Raw genomic sequence first — 18,587 nt, 5'->3', positions numbered from 1 at the left:
CTCCTCCTTTACAGGCAGATGCTATTTACAACATGGTTGGATATCCGGAATTTATCATGAACGCCACAAAGCTGGACAAAGTGTTCAGTGATGTAGGTAAATGTGGGGGCTGTGCTCTGCAACAGAACCCGCTGTTTCTATCTATCATCTAAACCCATCTGACTCATGTAAAAAACGGCGAATGCCATTTTCCATCCCCTGTCATCCCCCTCTCTTTTAGTTTGTGGTGGTGTCAGATCTTTACTTCCAGAATGTCATGCAGTACTACAACTTCTCAGCCAGGGTGACTGCAGACCAGCTGAGGAAGGCTCCCAACAGAAACCAGTGAGTTGTCCACTGCCGTCCCGCTTCCCTTAGAGGAGGTAGCGAGCTTTGATGGGAACGCTTTTTGCGTTGTACGGACTCCGCGAAAAATACTGCTATCCACAAACGTTGCGAGGCAAGCAGCCTCTCTCCACCGAACTGACCCCTGTCTTTAATTACGCTGCGTTGGGCGAGGGGTTAGTCTGCTGTTCCCATGCCCTCCAAGCTGATCTGTAGTCCACCTGGCCTGGAGGTTGAGCAAAATCAATATTCTCAATTTGTTGTGACCTTGAAGTGAGCGACTCCTCGCAGCTTTGTGGTTCTTGTTTTGCAGGTGGAGCATGACCCCTCCGACCGTAAACGCATATTACAATCCAACAAAGAACGAGATGGTTCTACCAGCAGGGATCCTGCAGGCTCCGTTCTATAGTCGCTCGTGGCCAAAGTATGTCCCTCTCATTGTATATCAAGAATCTGAATCATGTTCTACATACTTTAGTTGACTGCATTAAACTGCAAGTATAATGTGCACCTACCATATTTCTTGGACCATAAGGCGCACTGTGAATTAACGTGTTTATGTGCGACTATTTCCACATGTAAGGCGCACCGGATTATAAGGAGCATTCAATATTCTTCCCAAGTGTGTAATATCACTCTGCCCCTTTACGTACACCCCTCTTTCCTGAGAGGAGAGCTATCCGTCTCTGTCGGGAGGACAGAGTAGTTGGACGACACTGCTCTGTTTCTAACATAAGGGCAAAATAAACGTGACTTTTATATTGAATTAACTTACTAGGTTTATTGTTGCTAGTGCGTACTGCTGGTGCGGGCTGCGTCACATGAACGCACTTCTAGTTTAGACATTACAGTCAGGCAGTCTTGTTGACAGCTCAGGGGTCCGATCAGGTAGCGACACAGTGTACCGTAATGCTCCGAGTATCCATTGAGTGGGGCGGCTTTGTTGTAAATGTGAGAAAAAGCTAAGGATTTTAAGTGTGCCTTATAGTCCGAAAAATATGGTAGTGTAAATTTTCAAAAGAGCATCCTAGTCTCATATTTATTGGAACATGTCTTTCCCACAATTTTCCTTTAAAAAAAGTTATTTATAATCCTAAAACAGCTGACACATTGTTCATTTGTGTACTACATCACTTTAGAGCAGCCAGGGGTGTCAAACTAATTTCTATATGGGGCCACTTTGGCATCATGAAGTCATTAAAAGGGCCAGTTGCACGTGTATAGATGATACTTTTCATTTCGTAATTTCATTCCAGTTCACATAGAAGTATAAAAAATGCACAGTAACATAAAAGTAGCACCCTTAAGCTCAGTTTATATAGTTTATCTGCAAAAAAAAGTTGATATTGGGGTGAGTTAAAATCTAAACTCTTTTGCATCACTTTTTCTCTTTCTGAACATTTCTGGGTTGTTTTCATGTGTTGTGGGAAAACTGACATCTAGTGGCAGGATGCTGTTACTACACAGTTAAAAAAAAGAAACATTCACCACAGGAGGCACAGTTTTAGCCACTTTATACACTTTAAAAGGATATATGTCTCTACTTTGTGACATGATATGCATTTTTTTTTTGGCTCTTGAGGGCCGGATAATTTGCCATGACGGGCCAGATTCGGACCGCGGGCCTTGAGTTTGACACCTGTGCTTTAGAGGATAGCTTAAGAGGATAGCACTAGATGTGTTGTTTTTTTAACGTGTGTGTAAAATATTTTACAGGGCTCTGAACTTTGGAGGAATTGGAGTTGTCATGGGTCATGAACTGACTCATGCATTCGATGACCAAGGTTTGTAAATACAATGGAAATTACCAATAAAGACTTTGTATTCTTGACTCAATCAATAATTGGGAAACAGGAGTTGTAGTAAAATTTTGACTACCCTCATTAATTCATTCCAAGGGAGGGAATACGACAAAGATGGAAACTTGCGCTCCTGGTGGAAGAATTCGTCTGTGGAGGCCTTCAAGAGGCAGACCCAGTGCATAGTGGAGCAATACGGCAATTATAGCATCAACAAAGAGCTTTTGAATGGAAGACACACGCTGGGGGAGAACATCGCTGACAACGGGGGATTAAAAGCTGCGTATAAGGTTGGATTTAATTTTATCTATGTTTTTTTTTATATATTTTTTAAGAAATTAATAAAACTTACCATATGATCTGACATTAGAATGGATAACGCACACTTTTATTCATATGTTTCCTGTTGCAGTTTTGTACGAGTTCACCATTTATAAGGTGAACTGGTTGTTGGCCATCTTGATTTTGTCTGTATTGGAAAACGTATGTCGTTCAGTTTACAGTGAGGCCTGGAAAGGCAACAGGTGGCTATGAGTGGCCTTGTCAGCTTCTGGTTCCTTCCTCACACCAACACATTCTTTCCATGTAAATCAAAGGTCATACGCTATGAAGCTGATGAGTAGGTACGAGGGATCTAACGCACTGACTGAGCAGGAAGCAAAAAACTTTCCCTCTGCAACAGAAGTCAAACTTTAATCATTTGTAGTCATGTGTACTTTTCTGTGTGGAAAGAAAACTGATTCCATATGTGTGACATGATAGTTTTTTTGCTTTGAAGGCCTATGTGAACTGGATCAAAAACAATGGTGAGGAAGCAACGCTGCCGGCTCTGGGAATGACGAACCATCAGCTGTTTTTTGTAGGATTTGCACAGGTTTGTATCTTTCACTGGATATTCTTCCCTCTATGTTGATTTGAACTGGCATTATGCCATCAAGCTCTGCTCCATTTCTCCTTTTGATAAATGAATAAAAATTAGAATGGAATGATAAGTTGTACCCCATGTTGTTTTCCTCAGTATAAACAATGAGCAGATGGATTTACTGTATATTTCAAGTTGATAATTAGTAATTACAGAGCTGAGAAAGGGTATTTGCTCCCTGACAAAAAAGAACTGACAGAAAATTGTCAACAGAACAATTCTCTGAAACGCAACAGCAAGTCCACCTGTAAATGGCTAGAAACTAACTAAATAAATGATAATAATAATAAAACAAAATATCTATCTATCTATCTATCTATCTATCTATCTATCTATCTATCTATCTATCTATCTATCTATCTATCTATCTATCTATATATATATATATATATATATATATATATATATATATATATATATAGATATATATATAAATAAATATATATATATATAAATATATATATATATATATATATATCTATCTATCTATCTATCTATCTATCTATCTATCTATCTATCTATCTATCTATATATTCTCTGCTTTGGAGAGAAATCTGTCCTCAAATACCGTACATCTTGAGGACAATCCTACTTTAAAGATACTTGTGGTAGACTTCAACACTTAGCTAAGTTTCATCCTAGATCTTCAGTGGCTCTTTGTTGTGGCACCAAATATATTTTCACAGCTCATCAATGCGTAAGCACACACAGACTTAAACGTTCTGCGCAAAAATGTTCTTTTTGCGCCGCTTCCGCTGGTTTATATAACTGAACCTTGCAGTTTCACATTGTTGTCAAAGAACTAGAGGAACACATGGAAGAAATTTGGAGTTGAGGCAACACAAAATAAACATGAATTCATCTGGGCAATGACATTCAATTCGCTTACCTCAAAAATGTCTCAAATAAACTGTTTATGCAGAATATTAAAAAAAACAAAATTTGCCCAAGTGATGGGAAACAGCTGTGATCATAGAGTCTGGCCATAAACGGGATAAGTGAAAGAAAGAAAGAAAAGTTTTTTCTTTTCTACTTGTAGGTTTGGTGTGCCGTCAGGACGCCGGAGAGTTCACACGAGGGCCTTATCACTGACCCCCACAGCCCGTCAAGATTTAGAGTCATCGGCACCATCTCCAACTCACGGGAGTTCTCAAAGCACTTTGGCTGCAAAGCAGACGCTCCAATGAACCCGAAACATAAGTGTGAGCTTTGGTGACACCTCGCCGCCTAGCACTGTCTTTCAACGAATGGCGAAGTGGACCCTGAGAGAAAATACCACGACGCTGACAACGTCTCTTGGGACGGAAATCCAAGAACCACTGAAACCCTTAATGCCGTCCCTCTTAATGCGTGTCAGGATCCTTATCTGGACAACATGTGCCTGCTTCATGTGGAGGACAGCAGACTTTGCCGCTTCGCCACAAGGACCGTTATTTTAGAAAATAGCCTTCCTCAGCTTAAATGTAGCTAGAAATGTGTTTTCTACACCAGAAACCCATTACATAGTTACAAAACTGTTCAGACTTGTTCGGATTATGCAAACTCCTTGTTTATCAAGTGACAATGAAGCAAAGTAACGCTTCTGTCTTTTTTTTTTTTTTTTTTTTTTTTTTTTGTATGTTATCCTAAACGGCTTGAACCTGCTCTGGTTTATTTATAATTGTATATATTTTTTAAAACCAAAACCTGCAAGATTTATAACAATCTGATTTTTTTTTTTAAGTTTTATGACTGTTTGTTTTTATTCTACAGCTTTTTCATTGAGCCGTTGCAATATTTTAAAAAAATAATAATAATGTTATAAAAAAAAAAGGGGGTCATTTAGAACCTAAGCGATTTCTAAGGCACATTGTAACATAATTTGTTTCATTTGTAAAACTTTGTCACAAATTATTTTGTATAGTAAAATCCATTTGAAAACATATTTGTGCCATTTTGACAGATTATTTGTGGTTTCAAGTCAGTAGAAGAATAATCCTGTCACAGTTACTTTCATGTGCCGTTTACCTACAGGTTTATCTCAGCAAGTGAGAATGTCATGAAAACAAATGTACTTCAGTATTTCAATTCATACAGCGACTTTCATTTATTATGTAGATTCATCACACAGAATGATGAAGTGTTTGTATACGTTTATTTCCATGGTTATGTATTACAGCTAATGAAATCCCAAATTTCAATTTCTCAGGAAATCGGGATGTTAATTATTATAAGACTAATTGATATACTTTTTGCAGGGTTTTCAGTGGAAATATAGTGTTGTATCCAACACAGTTTCACAAGAATGCTGTCTTGATAGCTATGCACAGGTCAATCATTGACACCCTCCAATTGTAGGGTAAAGCCACAAAAGGTAATTGCTGACGAAGCTGGCTTTTCATACTGCTGAAACCAAGCATAATTATGATAGTTAAGTGGAAGAAAAAAGTGTGGTAGAAAATGGTGCACCAGCAACAAGGAGAACCACTGCCTTTACAGGACTGTGAAATAACTCAAGGCAGTTGAGTCTGGAGGGTGATTGGAGAGGCAATGGCCAACATCTCACTGGCTTTGATTGACCAGCAAAATCTTGACCATGCTGAATAGGTTATTTATGGGGTATGGTCAAGAGGAAGATGAGCAAGACCAGACACAACAATGCAGATGAGATGAAGACTGCTGCTAAAGCATCCTGGGCATCCTTAACAAGACCAAGAGGCTGATCGTCTCCATGTCATGCTGCATTGATGCAGTAATTCATGCCCCCAATGAAGTCATAAATGAAAATACTGTACAGAACAAAAACATTCTTATCAGTAGGCCAACGTTTCTGAATTAAAAATATTGTTTGTTTATCTCATGCCATCTAGTTTTCTGAATACCAACTTGTTTCATTATGTGAAAACCATGATCATCAAAATCGACTGAATTGAAACCAGGAAAAATCATCTAAATATATATACAAATTTTATGCTTTAATTTGAACAATCAAAAACATTAAAAAAATGTTTTTGTTTATTGAGATGAACCAAGAGATTACAATTTAAAAGGAACACTTCTTACTCATTTGTAGATGCATAATTTTAATTTGAACGGTAGATGGCGCTGACAAAACGTTTTAAATTATATCTATGACAAAGTGGCACTGAACTGTTCTGTTAATGCAGCTTATAGTTATTTGTTCTTAATATATATATATATATATATATATATATATATATATATATATATATATATATATATATATATATATATATAAACTCCTGAGTTACAAGAAAAATATACAGTCTAATGTAAATAACTATGTTTATTTTGTGACGGCAGTTTTTACTGACGTTTTTTAGGTCCTGGATTAAAATCACCGTATATTAATTGTGTATTTAATATGTTAATTATATAAAAAAAAATAAATAAATAACGATGGCAGCATTAATATATATTTAAAGTAGGTGGGTTTTGAGAACGTGAGGCGCGATGTGTTTGATTGAAGGTTAGTTGATTAGCCGAACGGCTCCGTAACTGGCCGAGAATTGCCGAATCATCTTGTCCTGCCCGGACTGCTGAAAGCGGCCGCAACGCCATGTTGGCGAAGTCTCCCATCTCTGTGAGAAAAAAAATGATAGAAAACATAATTGCCGAGAAGAGAAGGTAAATCGCCGAGGGAGGAAGAAGACCGCGGCGGTTGTTTCGTTCGTAAGAAACGAACCGAGCCGGATCCGCAGAGGTTCCGGACGGACGAGGGAGGCTGAAACCTCCCAACCGTCCTCATGAGCAGCACCGCTGATCCGAACAGCGACTTTCCATGAAAAAAAAGACGTTTGTGTTGCTATTCGAGCTTCGTTATCCCACTTCGTTAAAGGGATTTGGGGCCTGCTTCAGGATCAGCTACGCTTGCTATATGAATGCAAGCTAAGCTTTTTTTGCATCAGTATTTATTAGTGTTTTGTTTTTGAGTTTTTTTTTTTTTTTTTTTTGGTTCTTTTTCTGCGATGAGTTTGCCACCGAAAGTGGTCACCAAGCCCGCCGCTGTCTCAGTTAGCGGACCTGGAAGTGGCCCCTCTCCGTCGAGCCAACTGCGGGCTACCCTGACCTCCGTGTCTCTGCCGCCGGGAGCCCCAACCGCTCCTCAACCTGGCGCTGTACCACCTCCGTATCCTTTCACATGGGTAATGCACACATTCAGTCACTTGCATGCATATAGATATATACTCTCTCTCTCTCTCTCTGTGACAAGAGCTGACACCGGGGGCTTGATTATCGGGAGATATCCGCGGCTGGATGTGGGGATGATGGTTTCGGTTGGAGGCAGCTGGGAGGGGAGGGTACAATTAGCCTGCTAAGTGTGCTAATGCTAGCTAATCAAGCCGGTTGTCCTAGCTAACAGATGCCCGGTCGATTTGAGGGAGTTGACGCTATTTCAGAACATTTTCTAACCTGTTATTTTTTATGTTAGTATCCGAGCTATGCTTTTTTTGGGGGGGTATTTTTTATTTTATTTTTCAACATTAAAAAAAAATCCGCATAACGTGATATAGGAAAGCTACATCGCCGGTGAGCACCAGTTACCGGCTTTGTTCGTTGACTAGCTAGACGCCTCAGCCGCGTAGCAGCGCCGATGCAGCTAAAGCTAAAGCCGAGGGCAGACCCCGTGGTTTTTTTTTTTTTTTTTTTTTTCCCGAGCGTCCGGGTCAGAGGATGCTGCTGCTGCTGTCCTGGCAGCCGCTGGGCGTCATCCGTTCCGGCGCCCAGACCTGTGGCTTTGTGGGAGCAGTTTAGCTAACGGAGGCTAGTTCCAGGCCTGCACTTTGAGGGATTGTTTAGATACTTTTAAAACCAGAGTAGCCACTGGAGGGGTCCAGAGAGTGACAAGAGGCACATCTGTGTTGTTTATGTTTATTTATTTATTTTGTATGACTGGTTTGCTAAAGCACCATCGGTTGAGAAAAAACGCCTGCAGTGGCTTACACACGAATCCAGCTTTCTGGATTCTCCTATACGTCCTTGCGTGTTTAGCTTCTTCTTCTTTTTTTTTTTTTTTTTTGTTGCTCTGGAATTGCCTTCTTACTGCAGCAAGAAGGTGGCCTAACACTTACCCAAGCCTTCTTTTGGTGGAGGGGAGTCACCGTGGTGGTGTCACCTCCTGTTTTATTTACAGCATGGTATCAGTTGTGTGTGTGTGTATGTGTGAGAGAGAGACGGAGAGAAAGGATTAGGTGTGTGTTTTCTACTGGCAGAAAAATGTTGGTTTCTGATCTGACAGCCTGGTTCCCCGCCTCCCACAATCACAGCCGCCCTACGTTTCTGATTTGTCAAAGGACAGTGAGCACCAGGTTGTAGCAGGACCCAGTGCAAAGCCCTCTCTCTCTGCTGCTGCTGCTGGTGGTTCCATACACAATCATGTAGTGATTTGGAGTTGCCCAAAGGTTTGATGAGTGAACAAAACAGCTTGATCTGCCGTGTCTTGTCCTCCTCTTCTGTTAAACGTTTCCCTAACTTACTTTCACTTGTCCTTTAGGCGCCTCCGAGCGGAGCTGCTGCACGTGCGCTGCTAACCATCTTTCTTTGTACAATTCTGTGAAATCTACAGCCAATCTAACCATTTATGACCCCAGCTGTGGGTCAAATGTGGAGTTTGGTCCTTAGTGAAATGAAAGGACAAATAGGGCTTTAGCTATTTTAACGGCGTCACTGGTTTATTTATGTAAAACAAAAGTTCTTGTCTTCAGTTATAGATGGCGTCACCAACGTATTCTCAGTTTCAATCAACCCTAAGCGCCCACGTGTGTTTTTGAAGCATTTACACGGGGATTTGTGGTAGAGATGCACTCGTCATTGGACCACAAGCTCTGATTAGGGATCAGTTTGTCAAATACTGAAAAGTATCTATTATTATTATTATTAAATTAATGCTCTGATTGGCGTACATCTTGGTGTACGTTTTTGAGTTTGAGAATCGGTTAAATGTTAGGGACGTATGCTTTAAGGCCCGATTTCCGAGGATCTTTCTGAATTCCTTAATCTTTTTTAATTATTTATTTTTTGTCAGACTTTCACGCCTTCTGAAAGGACCTTCCATGTCCAAAGTTTATTTCAGCTGGCGAGATCTCTTAAGGAAAGTGAAGCGTGATTGGCGGAGCTGTAGTTTCTGGTAGACACCAAGCGAGCTGTAAAGAGCGGAGTAGCAATCGTGCCGTTGCTTAAACGTAAACGGGAGTCACCATTTTTCAACCTTTTTTTTTAAAGAAAGTTTGGTAAAGACTTTTGTGTCGCCTTGTAGGGCTGGACGATAAAGAAAACAAGGGATTGATAAAATAGAAATCATATTGATTGATATTGATGATACTTTAAGTGCAGCCCTGGCTATTTTATGCTGCTGCTTAAGACTTATGGGCCTTTCAGACAGGCTGCGGCGACCGCACTGCTGCGCTGTGAAACCCATTCTTTTCAATGGCTTGCGCCGCGCCAGGGCGGTTTATCGCTGCGTCGAGCAAAGCGCAAGCACAGCGCAGCGCATCGCTTAGACATCTTCATTTATCATTTTGTATGTACAGAATGCATACAGAACGAAATTTTGTTGCATACAGCTTGTAATTAAAAGTAAACAATTGAAATGTAAACAATTTCAATTGTTTACTTTTAATTACAAGCTATATGCAACGAAATTACCCATTGTTAGATAAACAAACACTGAATTCAACCTTTTTTTAAAATAAAGAAGAAAAAGACTATTTGAAGGGGGCGGAGCTTGGCGAGGGAGCGTTCCTGCATCTGCGTTTGTGATTGGTTGGGAGGACGGGACGACTGTACGTGATAGGCTAGAGTGCAACAGGAAAACTCGTCCCTCTGTTGAACTTTTTATTGACGTTTTTCTTCTCTATCGATACACGTGTGGTGCATCGATCGATACATGCTATCGAAATATCGTCCGACCCCATCACCTTGTGCTGTTGTGATGAACAGCTGATTCTCACTGTGCACTCTTAGTGAGTAAATTAATTTAAGGGTTGAGGCGTTGTACCAGGTACAGAACTGTACCCATCTGTTAGTAGTCATGTTTAAAAGCCATAGAAGAAGGAAACACTGAATTAACTAAATTTGGTCAAATACGTCCATTAATAGTATCAACAGTGCAGATATAGAAATTTTAGTTTAGTTTTTTGACTACATATTTGTGGTCCTGTTGGTCTGTTTAGTTTTATTACAAAATTACAGTATTATAAATCCACAGAGGGAACTGACTTATACAATCGCTATGAAAATAAAGCCACGCTCTGATAGGCTGGCTGATCCATGTCATACCGGGAGACGTTCTCAACCGCGACCCGGAACCGCACCGGAGAACTTTTTTTTTGCCTGTCGAGGAAACGCCGCTGCTGCTCTGGCCTCTCACCCGGCCGCGGCCCTCTGAGGTCAGGAGTGTGGGAGCATGCCACTCCGCGTCTGGCCGGTGGCTCCTGGCGTCCGGGGTGTTCCTGCCTGGAGGAAGCGTGTGTTTGTGGAGTCCAGGGATGCGTGGAGGTCTACAGAGGGACGGCAGTGCTGCGTGGCATGTGTGTGTGTGTGTGTGTGTGTGTGTGTGTGTGTGTGTGTGTGTGTGTGTGTGTGTGTGTGTGTGTGTGTGTGTGTGTGTGTGTGTGTGTGTGGACACAGTTGGTGTCTGTCCCCCGGTTGTCCGAGAAACACCCAGCTCATGCGTCTGCTGCTGCGCTTTCCAGACAAAAGCTCTGCTGCTTAGCATTCAGAGAGGGGCCAAGGTGGTGCTTCCCACCGTTTGCCAACAAAGGCCCAGGTCACCCAGCTTGCCTAGCCCCCCCCCCCTTCCCCCCTCCTCATTTCCTTCCATCCCCCCATAGTTTACCTCACCCCTCTGCTTGTCCCAGCTGAGAAAACCGCCGGCTTTCCCCAAAATTGCCTGAAGGTCTTTTCCTCCGGCATCCCCTCGGTTTTCACGTTCGCAATCCGGGGGGGTGTGGTGGGGTGGTTGGGGGGGATCATCAGTCTTCTAAAGGGCTTCTGTCTTTTTGTCACTTTCTGCTCAGCAAGTTTGCAAAGTTACTTTCTGGTTTGAGCCCGTGCCAGGTGTTTGTGCAAGTGGAGCTTTCCAGTAAAAAAAAAGAAAGAAAAAAAAAAAAGCCTGAGTGAATTGTAATCCTACCATTGGGGCGTGCTGGAGTTCTGCAGCTTTTGCGTCTAACCAGCTGGTAGGGCAACGCAGCGCCATAGTCCTGCGTTTCAGGGCAGGTGTGTGCCGTCTGCACGGCAAATATTCTCAGGAGCGTGTTCACCGTGGGGCCGTTATAAATAAACTGCTGAGTCGAGATGAGCCAGCATGCAGGGCTCTTCTTTCCAGGGAGGGAGTGGGCTGAGGAAGATGCACCTGCATACCCTCGCTTCCTTCCTTTGCACAATATGTGGACCCTTTTTTTTGTTGTTGTTTTGTTACAGAAAATCTTAACAGTAAATATCATCAAATAAGTCAGAATTAGTGTTTGAGAAGAATCTCATGCACACAATGATTTTCAGGTAGATTTTGTTTATGAATGTCTGTTATTTGCACTTTAATATTTTCTACGTTAAATACATTTTAAAGTAGAACCACTTAAGTTGCTAGTTAATGTTTCTAAGCACTATTTGTGTCTCCTCGCTCCAACATCCTGAACAATTTAATTTTCATCAAATTTTTTATTTTTTTTGGCAGCAAAATCTCTTCCCGTATCCTCAGAACACTGCAGCAGAGCTTCTGTCTCTGCTGAGTTTGCCTCTTTTTATCAAGCAGATTTCCTCCTGCGGTACAAAGATGTGCAACTTGAGTGAATTAGGGATTGTGATTGTGATCGCCCGCACTCTGCTACCTCAGAGCAACACCGGCGTGCGTCCACGCTGATCCTGTCCTCTCCAGAACCGTCAGCCGGGTCACGTTTTACACTCCCGCCAACCAGAACAGGATGTGCAGTGCCACACTAAGGTTTTCACACCCCTTGAGTTTGTGCTGTTGTTGTTGTTTTTTTGAGTCTTCAGTGTAGGTTATTGGAATGTGTTTGACTTTGAAGAACAATTATCCATACTTTTCATAATTCTTTTACATATTAAAACCTAAATAAAAATATTCGCCATGCCTTAATAAGCAGTGGTGGAGCCTTTTGACCTATAGGTAACTCTGGAGGAGTTGCAGAGATCGACAGCTCAGGTGGGAGAGTCTGCCAACAGCGCAACTATTAATCGTGTACTCTAGGTCTGCATCATATTAGGAGAAGTTGCGATATGTTTGTGATAAATACAGAAAAAAACAAAAATGTTAATGTGTTTCGGATCATAGCCAACATGGACCAAGATAACAAGTAGCCTATCCAGCTACTAAAAAACAAAAAAAAGCATAATTTTCTTCTCTAACGCAAGGGTTTAATGAACAGGTTGCCTCTGTCCAACTTCTGATGTTTTGGCTTTCAAACGACTCCGCTGTGGTTTCCTTCTCAAACGTTTTATGTTGCATTGAGGAAACAAACGTATTAGGAGCACTGAGAGCATAAATGCAGGGATGCTTAAATAATTAGCCAACACTCATTGCTCGTCAGGCGATTCTTTGCGACACACATTGTGATGACGCTAAATTTGCGATGTATTGTGCCGCCACAGTGGACTCCACAAATCCTTCTTGGATGAACGGGGGGGCAAACAGAAAGCCATAAGATGTCCTCCTCGCTGTTTACCACAAGCCCTGTCAGGGACACGGCACACATGGAAGAAGATGCTCTGGTCCGATGACCCGATTTGACCTTTTTTTTGGCCTGCATGCAGAACCCCGACAGGGTTGTTTAGACCGGATCCCGCACCACTGAGCCTTCCGCTGGAGCCTGTGGCGGATGCTGCAGAGCTAACCTGAGCACAACTCTGATGGAACAACGCAAAAGAGAGAAAGGGTTTTCTAAATAAGTAGGAAGTGCTATGTTTTATCTGTAAATATAAGGGAATCACACTCAATAGCTATTAGATTGTGTTTATTAAACCATCCAAGTAAAGGTTTAAAGTAAAAATTGACTCCATGTTCTAATTCCATCGTCACAACCACTGAGCTATATAATACACTGGAGTGGTGATTTTGCCGTAAAACTAAAGTCACTGGCCGCCATCTTGCTCCTCCCTACTCTCACAGAATCCCATAGAATTTGCTTGCAATAACAAGCAGTTTTCTGGCTGTGTGGAAACGTTTCACAGGTAATTCTACAGTCAGTGGATGTACTAACACTATCAACTACTAGGAAATTAGGTGCTGAAATATTTTACATGTTATTCATATTAAATATATATATGTATGTGTATATGTATATATATGTATACACATATGTAAATATATGTTTTTGTATATTTATATATTTATAAATGTTAAACATATATATTTAAATTAATAAAATGCAAAATATTTTAGCACATGACTTTCTCAGTACTTGATAGTTTTAGAACATAACATAAAAGTATATGGCATTTGACATTTTAAAAGTCTTAAGCCCCCCCTGAACATGAGAAAATCCTCGTTATTCGATGCTGCAGCACACATATTCCCTAGTTACTGGGGGAAAATAGGGAGTACCAATATGGCGGCTGGTGGCTTCAAAGCGACTCGTTCAAACAGACGGTGATTAGCACTCCAGTGTATAATATAGCTCAGTGGTCACAACGGTCTGAAGTAGTTTCCTTTCCAAAAATAGTTAAGTACTTATTTAATAGGTGTGATTGTATGTGGTGTAATATGGCTGTTGCATTATTTTGTAGTGTGGCGTTTCTCTCATCCGGGGTGTTTGAAGCTCTCCGCTAAACTCAAAATGGATCGCCACAGTATGGTCGCGACTCGCGAGAAGAACAAATCTGTCGCTTAAATACTTTGCCATCAGTTTGCTGACTGCCAGCCTGAGCTTGGTTTGTTGTGTGCATGATGCTGTAGGTTTTCTTGCCCAATCATTACGTTTTTTTTTTTTTTAATTATTGGTTATCTTTTGTGTAAGAATATGAAAAAAAAAAAACGAGTGGTCTGTGAAGGAGAGGGGAGTAAAAGAGGTCGGACAACACCCCCCCTTAGATATGCGTCAGAGAAAAAGACCTGCTGGAGACGAAGGCGGAGGCACTGGAATACCACGTCTTACAAAGACTTCAAATATGTCGCTAGTTTTAATTGTAAGTCTCTTTTTGGCAAATGAACGTGTGACTTCCCCGAGTTCACGAAGACTTGAGTACGTATCATTATCACAAGCCTTGGAAGGAGCCGGTATTTCATTACACCGGATCTCTGCCCCCTGAACCAGAGAGATCACTCGTAGTTTGTGTTGCAGCCGTTTAGAAACCGCTAAGATCTGGCTTGCGAGTGTTGAATCGCCCGCTGAAGCATCTATTGTCCGTGCTGTAGTGAAAGAGCAGCCTCAGCAGCAGCAGCCAAGGCAGTGAGAGCCTGCAGGGAGGAGAAAGGTTTGTATCTGCACCATCTGGGCCGTCTCTGCTCACTTCCTGCACCGCCACTTAAAGCGCTGCGGCGCAGGCCGTTCCAGGTACTTCTCCTCAGTCAAACGTGATACTGTATTTTCCTAAAGGTGTGTGTGAAGCTTTAAATATTCATGTGGCGGAACGCCTTTCTTCCTAAAAATACAGAAGCCACGTATGTGTAAAGTTCCGACACTGTCGATAGCACCACTTCATTTATGGGATGTGTGCGCATGGATCAGGCAAATATCTCACCTCTTTCTCAGACCCCTTTTTTTTTTTTTTTGCCTCATTTCCCGTTCTCCTCTCATGATTTATTTAGTTACTAGGCTGTTAACTTTACACCCCTAAATTATTTATTTATCCAGCCAAGGCAGATTACAGTTTATCAGGCTTTATCATCCTCCTGATCACACCCCTGCTGTCTGTCAGGCCATATTTCCTCATAGCTTTGCCTTTCTCTCTCTCCCACATACTCAGCACTTAAGTGGCTTTACAGTAAGCTAATGATGAAGCATGAGCTACAGCAGCTTTACTCTCTTAACCAAGGCTTATGTTTCACCGTGGGGCCAGGGGACACGGAGGAGTGCTTGAAGCTACTTTATGATCTTTTCAATGAAACGGAGAACATGATTTGGATGACCCTCAAATTTTGCCATGGTTAGCCTCCTGTTTTAGTAGCACAATTAGGGGAGAGCCAGGGCCACTGTTGTTAAATATTTATTTCAGTTTTAGTCACTGGAAGCCCTTGACTGCAGAATATTTCATACCCCCGTTGCAATATTTCATAGTTTGTTTCAATGGCAAAGAGAGACACAGGGAAATTACGCTCCAGCATTACCTTATTTTGTATATAATGTCTCATCGTGTCTCATCATATCCATTGAAACAAAATGCACTGGTGTCGCAACACATGAGCAGCTACATCTTAAATATTGCAGCAAATCAACAATATGACATTCTGCGCCATTCCGTCTGCAGCTATGAAGATTCACTCGCCTCGTGGTGCTGGAGGCTTGAAACTAAAAGTGAAACTCACAGGATGACTTGTTTTCTGAGTAATGTAGCTACTACTTACCTAACCACTAACTAAGGGTTCTTGTAGAGCATTAAAATGTACTTCCCAGATGGTCACCTGATAGTTAAATATGATTTTAAAAAAGGAAAATTAAGACAATAGGATTCTGCTAAAAGTAACATCATTTTTCTTATTAGTACAAAGTACAGCTAGATTTAAGACTTGGTGCTTTTTGGTAAGTTTAAATATCCTTTACTCTCACTGCCCACAACTCTTCTTCTACAATATATTTGATGGACAATCAAACAACTTTTTTTTCTTTCTGTTTTTGAAAGTCTTGTAGCTAAATCTAGTTTTGATAGTAATTTTATTCTCTGCTACCTATGCTAATTTTATACTACTACCACGGTAGTAGTTAAAACCAATATCCAAAAAGTAGTTTTTCCTAATTGAAGGAAAAGGAGGAAAAATGGAACAAAAGTGTCACAGCATGGAACTGCTATTGACAAATATGATTTTCTGACTTTTGGCAGCTGGTCAACATTTTGTAATCGTTCAGGATCTAAGACTGGCATGTCGCCCACCCGCTCTGTCCCGACGCAGGGGTGGTATAGCTGAAGTGCTGTATTCACAATTAGTGAATAGTTAACACATGAATTGATATTCCACAATATCTCTTCATTTCCTCACATTTAGACCAGCAATAGACCTTCTTCAATATGCCAGCATACACGACAAGACAGCAAACGGTGTAGGAGCGGTCTAATCAACTTCATCAAATCATTAATGCCAACTCTTAACCAATCAACACATAATTTTTACTAGTTTCTTTTTCATTCTTTCAAACTTTAACACATTTTCAACAGTTTCCTCCGTATTGCTGGGTGTCCATTGAGGCCCCGGCTGCAATCTGCAGTGCATGTGTCTGCTAACGTCAGTCATGTTCGACTCCAGTCACTCATTGGCTCCACTTGAGATTCATCCTAAGCAGTGATGGGCACAGCTAACCAAAAAGTTTGCTTCACAAACTCACATCCCGCAAACCGAAATATTAGCTTCGCTACCGTCAAACCACTGATATTTAAGGAAATTTGAAGAAGCTAACCACTACAGCTGTCACTCAGTCTGTGTCACACATCTTCAGACAAAAGGTTCTGCACAATGCACACAGTGCTGCATGTTTGAGCGGCTTAAAGTTATTGAGACCTAATAAAATAGATGCTCGCCGGTCCACAAAGAAATTCTAACCTTGGCATGAACAATAATGCGATGAACAAAAAGTTGGCTCCCCAATCGTCTATTTTCGTATTATCTCAACAAAAACCCGCCGTTGATCCCATGCACTGATAAACAGGCTCAGCTCTAAGAATTTCCATGGGCTGAAATAACCTTGGATATAAAAGCTTAAAATTACCTTTGACTACGTAAGGTTTTGCTGCATATTACAACTACGAAAGACGGTTACATCTGAAAGGTGACACCATTGCATACTAATGAGCGGATAAAAAAAAAAATCAGAGCATTTTATTATTTATTTTTTTGATTTTTTTAAAGCTGCTGAACATGCTACATGAAGTTAGACAGAATCTGTTCATCACTGTACAAGTGGTTAGCAACTTTTAGACTCACATTTGTCAGAATTATGCTGTGTCTGACTGTGTTGATGTGTAGAACTGATGAAATTTCACTTCGTCCCATTTCAGTCATTTGTGTCGATAACATCCAAAGGAATCGAATTTGAAAATCGAATGCAGGTTTTCTTTATTTTTTTTCTTTGGAGTTGCTCTCAGAACGGAAATGAGGACTATTTTATAAAAGGAAATTCAATTATACTAATCAAAAAAACGTGTTAAGTTATTTGAAGGAAGAAGTCATTAATGGCAGCCCTGATTTTAGTTTCAACATTTTCTCAGCATGAAAGTTCATTTCTTTGTCTGATAGTTACTGTAAGTTTGATCGGTTAAAGATCGTTTTTAACGGCATTGATCCGTGAAACGGCAGCGCAGAACGTTTTTAAACCCCTTCGTCCGGCCTGGTTATTGACTTCAACATGCAGCATTTTATCTGCGAAGCACCTGAATCCATATGGTTGCTTTGTTGGCCTCAATGTGGCCTCGATTTAGAAGTTATTTCACCACAAGATATTTGATCTTGTGGTGAACTGCTTTATCCTCAGAGCCCGTCGTTGCACATATAGTACAATAAATATTTATGATGATAGCAAAACGTCTCAGCTCTGTGGCAGCGAAGGGGATTTTATGAAAGTCTAGGAAATTTGAAGGCAGAGACGTTTTTAATAATGGAGAAACTTCTCTGCTACCGACGAGAAAGCGGTGCAGTTCTCTGAATGGGGTTAAAAGAGAAAACTCTCCTTCGACTTAAATGCTTCTCTCGGGGAGACGGTTTGCCCAGCATGTCGTATGTTTTACAGCCGCGGCTCAACATACGAACACGAGATGCAAAACTGCCTTCTGCACGACTGCAGGTGTTTTTTCCTTTGGAAAAAAAAAAAAAAACAGAAATCTGCATGCTGGCTTTGAGCCATGTGGCTGCTACTGGAAAAAAAAAAAAAAAGAGTCTTGTTTCTTTTACTCCACCCCCCCTCCCTCCGTTTCTTGACCTCATCTTACCTCGTCTGCTTTTCCTACCCACGCCAGCGCCTGGCTCACAGGTGAAAACACACCTGTTTCAGCGCAGGTTTAACATGGGGCTCACCTCCCGACCTCGAGCTCTCCGGTTTACGGCCAGTTGTCGCCGTCTGCTTCTGCCAACCAGAGGTAGCAATGGAGGCGACGGTTCGTGCCGTTCCTGTGCTGAAGGTCCACTTGTCTCTTTCAGCCAACGGAACGGAGCGAAGAAAAGTTATGTCTATGGATGGGTTTTTGCTTTGGATGACAGTTTAGAGCCCTGTCATGTATTTACACTGTATTACTTACTTACAAATAAAAACCGCAGGTTGAGGAGGCTGGAATTACAATGCTGGACGTGGTTTCCTTTAAAAATGACTTGTTTCTGTAGCTGTGAGTCATAAATAGTCGTATTTCCTTACTTGCAGCGCTGCGTTTCCTGGATGATCCAG

The 18,587-nt window shown here is 41.3% G+C and overlaps 2 protein-coding genes across 8 annotated transcripts in view; both read left to right on the top strand.

The window, feature by feature from the left end:
* ece1 (endothelin converting enzyme 1) overlaps positions 1-4,969 on the top strand; it is a 30,910-nt gene extending 25,941 nt beyond the window's left edge. For 2 of the 3 annotated variants that reach the window (XM_036151875.1, XM_036151876.1), the window contains exons 13-19: positions 15-92; positions 221-324; positions 638-748; positions 2,041-2,108; positions 2,223-2,413; positions 2,902-2,997; positions 4,085-4,261. In XM_036151875.1, the coding sequence (XP_036007768.1) occupies positions 15-92; positions 221-324; positions 638-748; positions 2,041-2,108; positions 2,223-2,413; positions 2,902-2,997; positions 4,085-4,261 (825 nt within the window). Of the gene's footprint in view, positions 1-14; positions 93-220; positions 325-637; positions 749-2,040; positions 2,109-2,222; positions 2,414-2,901; positions 2,998-4,084 lie in introns of all 3 variants that reach the window. The other variant, XM_036151874.1, reaches the window with a different exon arrangement.
* Positions 4,970-6,543: 1,574 nt separating this feature from the next.
* The window catches only part of eif4g3a (eukaryotic translation initiation factor 4 gamma, 3a), a 70,335-nt gene continuing 58,291 nt past the window's right edge, over positions 6,544-18,587 (top strand). For 4 of the 5 annotated variants that reach the window (XM_012881720.3, XM_012881724.3, XM_012881722.3 and 1 more), the window contains exon 1: positions 6,544-7,190. In XM_012881720.3, the coding sequence (XP_012737174.2) occupies positions 7,014-7,190 (177 nt within the window). In that variant the 5' untranslated portion in view covers positions 6,544-7,013. The remainder of the gene's footprint in view (positions 7,191-18,587) is intronic. The other variant, XM_021308195.2, reaches the window with a different exon arrangement.

This window comes from Fundulus heteroclitus, chromosome 20 (genome assembly GCF_011125445.2).
Source record: "Fundulus heteroclitus isolate FHET01 chromosome 20, MU-UCD_Fhet_4.1, whole genome shotgun sequence".
NCBI classification, from domain to species: Eukaryota; Metazoa; Chordata; class Actinopteri; order Cyprinodontiformes; family Fundulidae; genus Fundulus; species Fundulus heteroclitus.
This window is presented reverse-complemented; position numbering and strand designations above follow the sequence as displayed.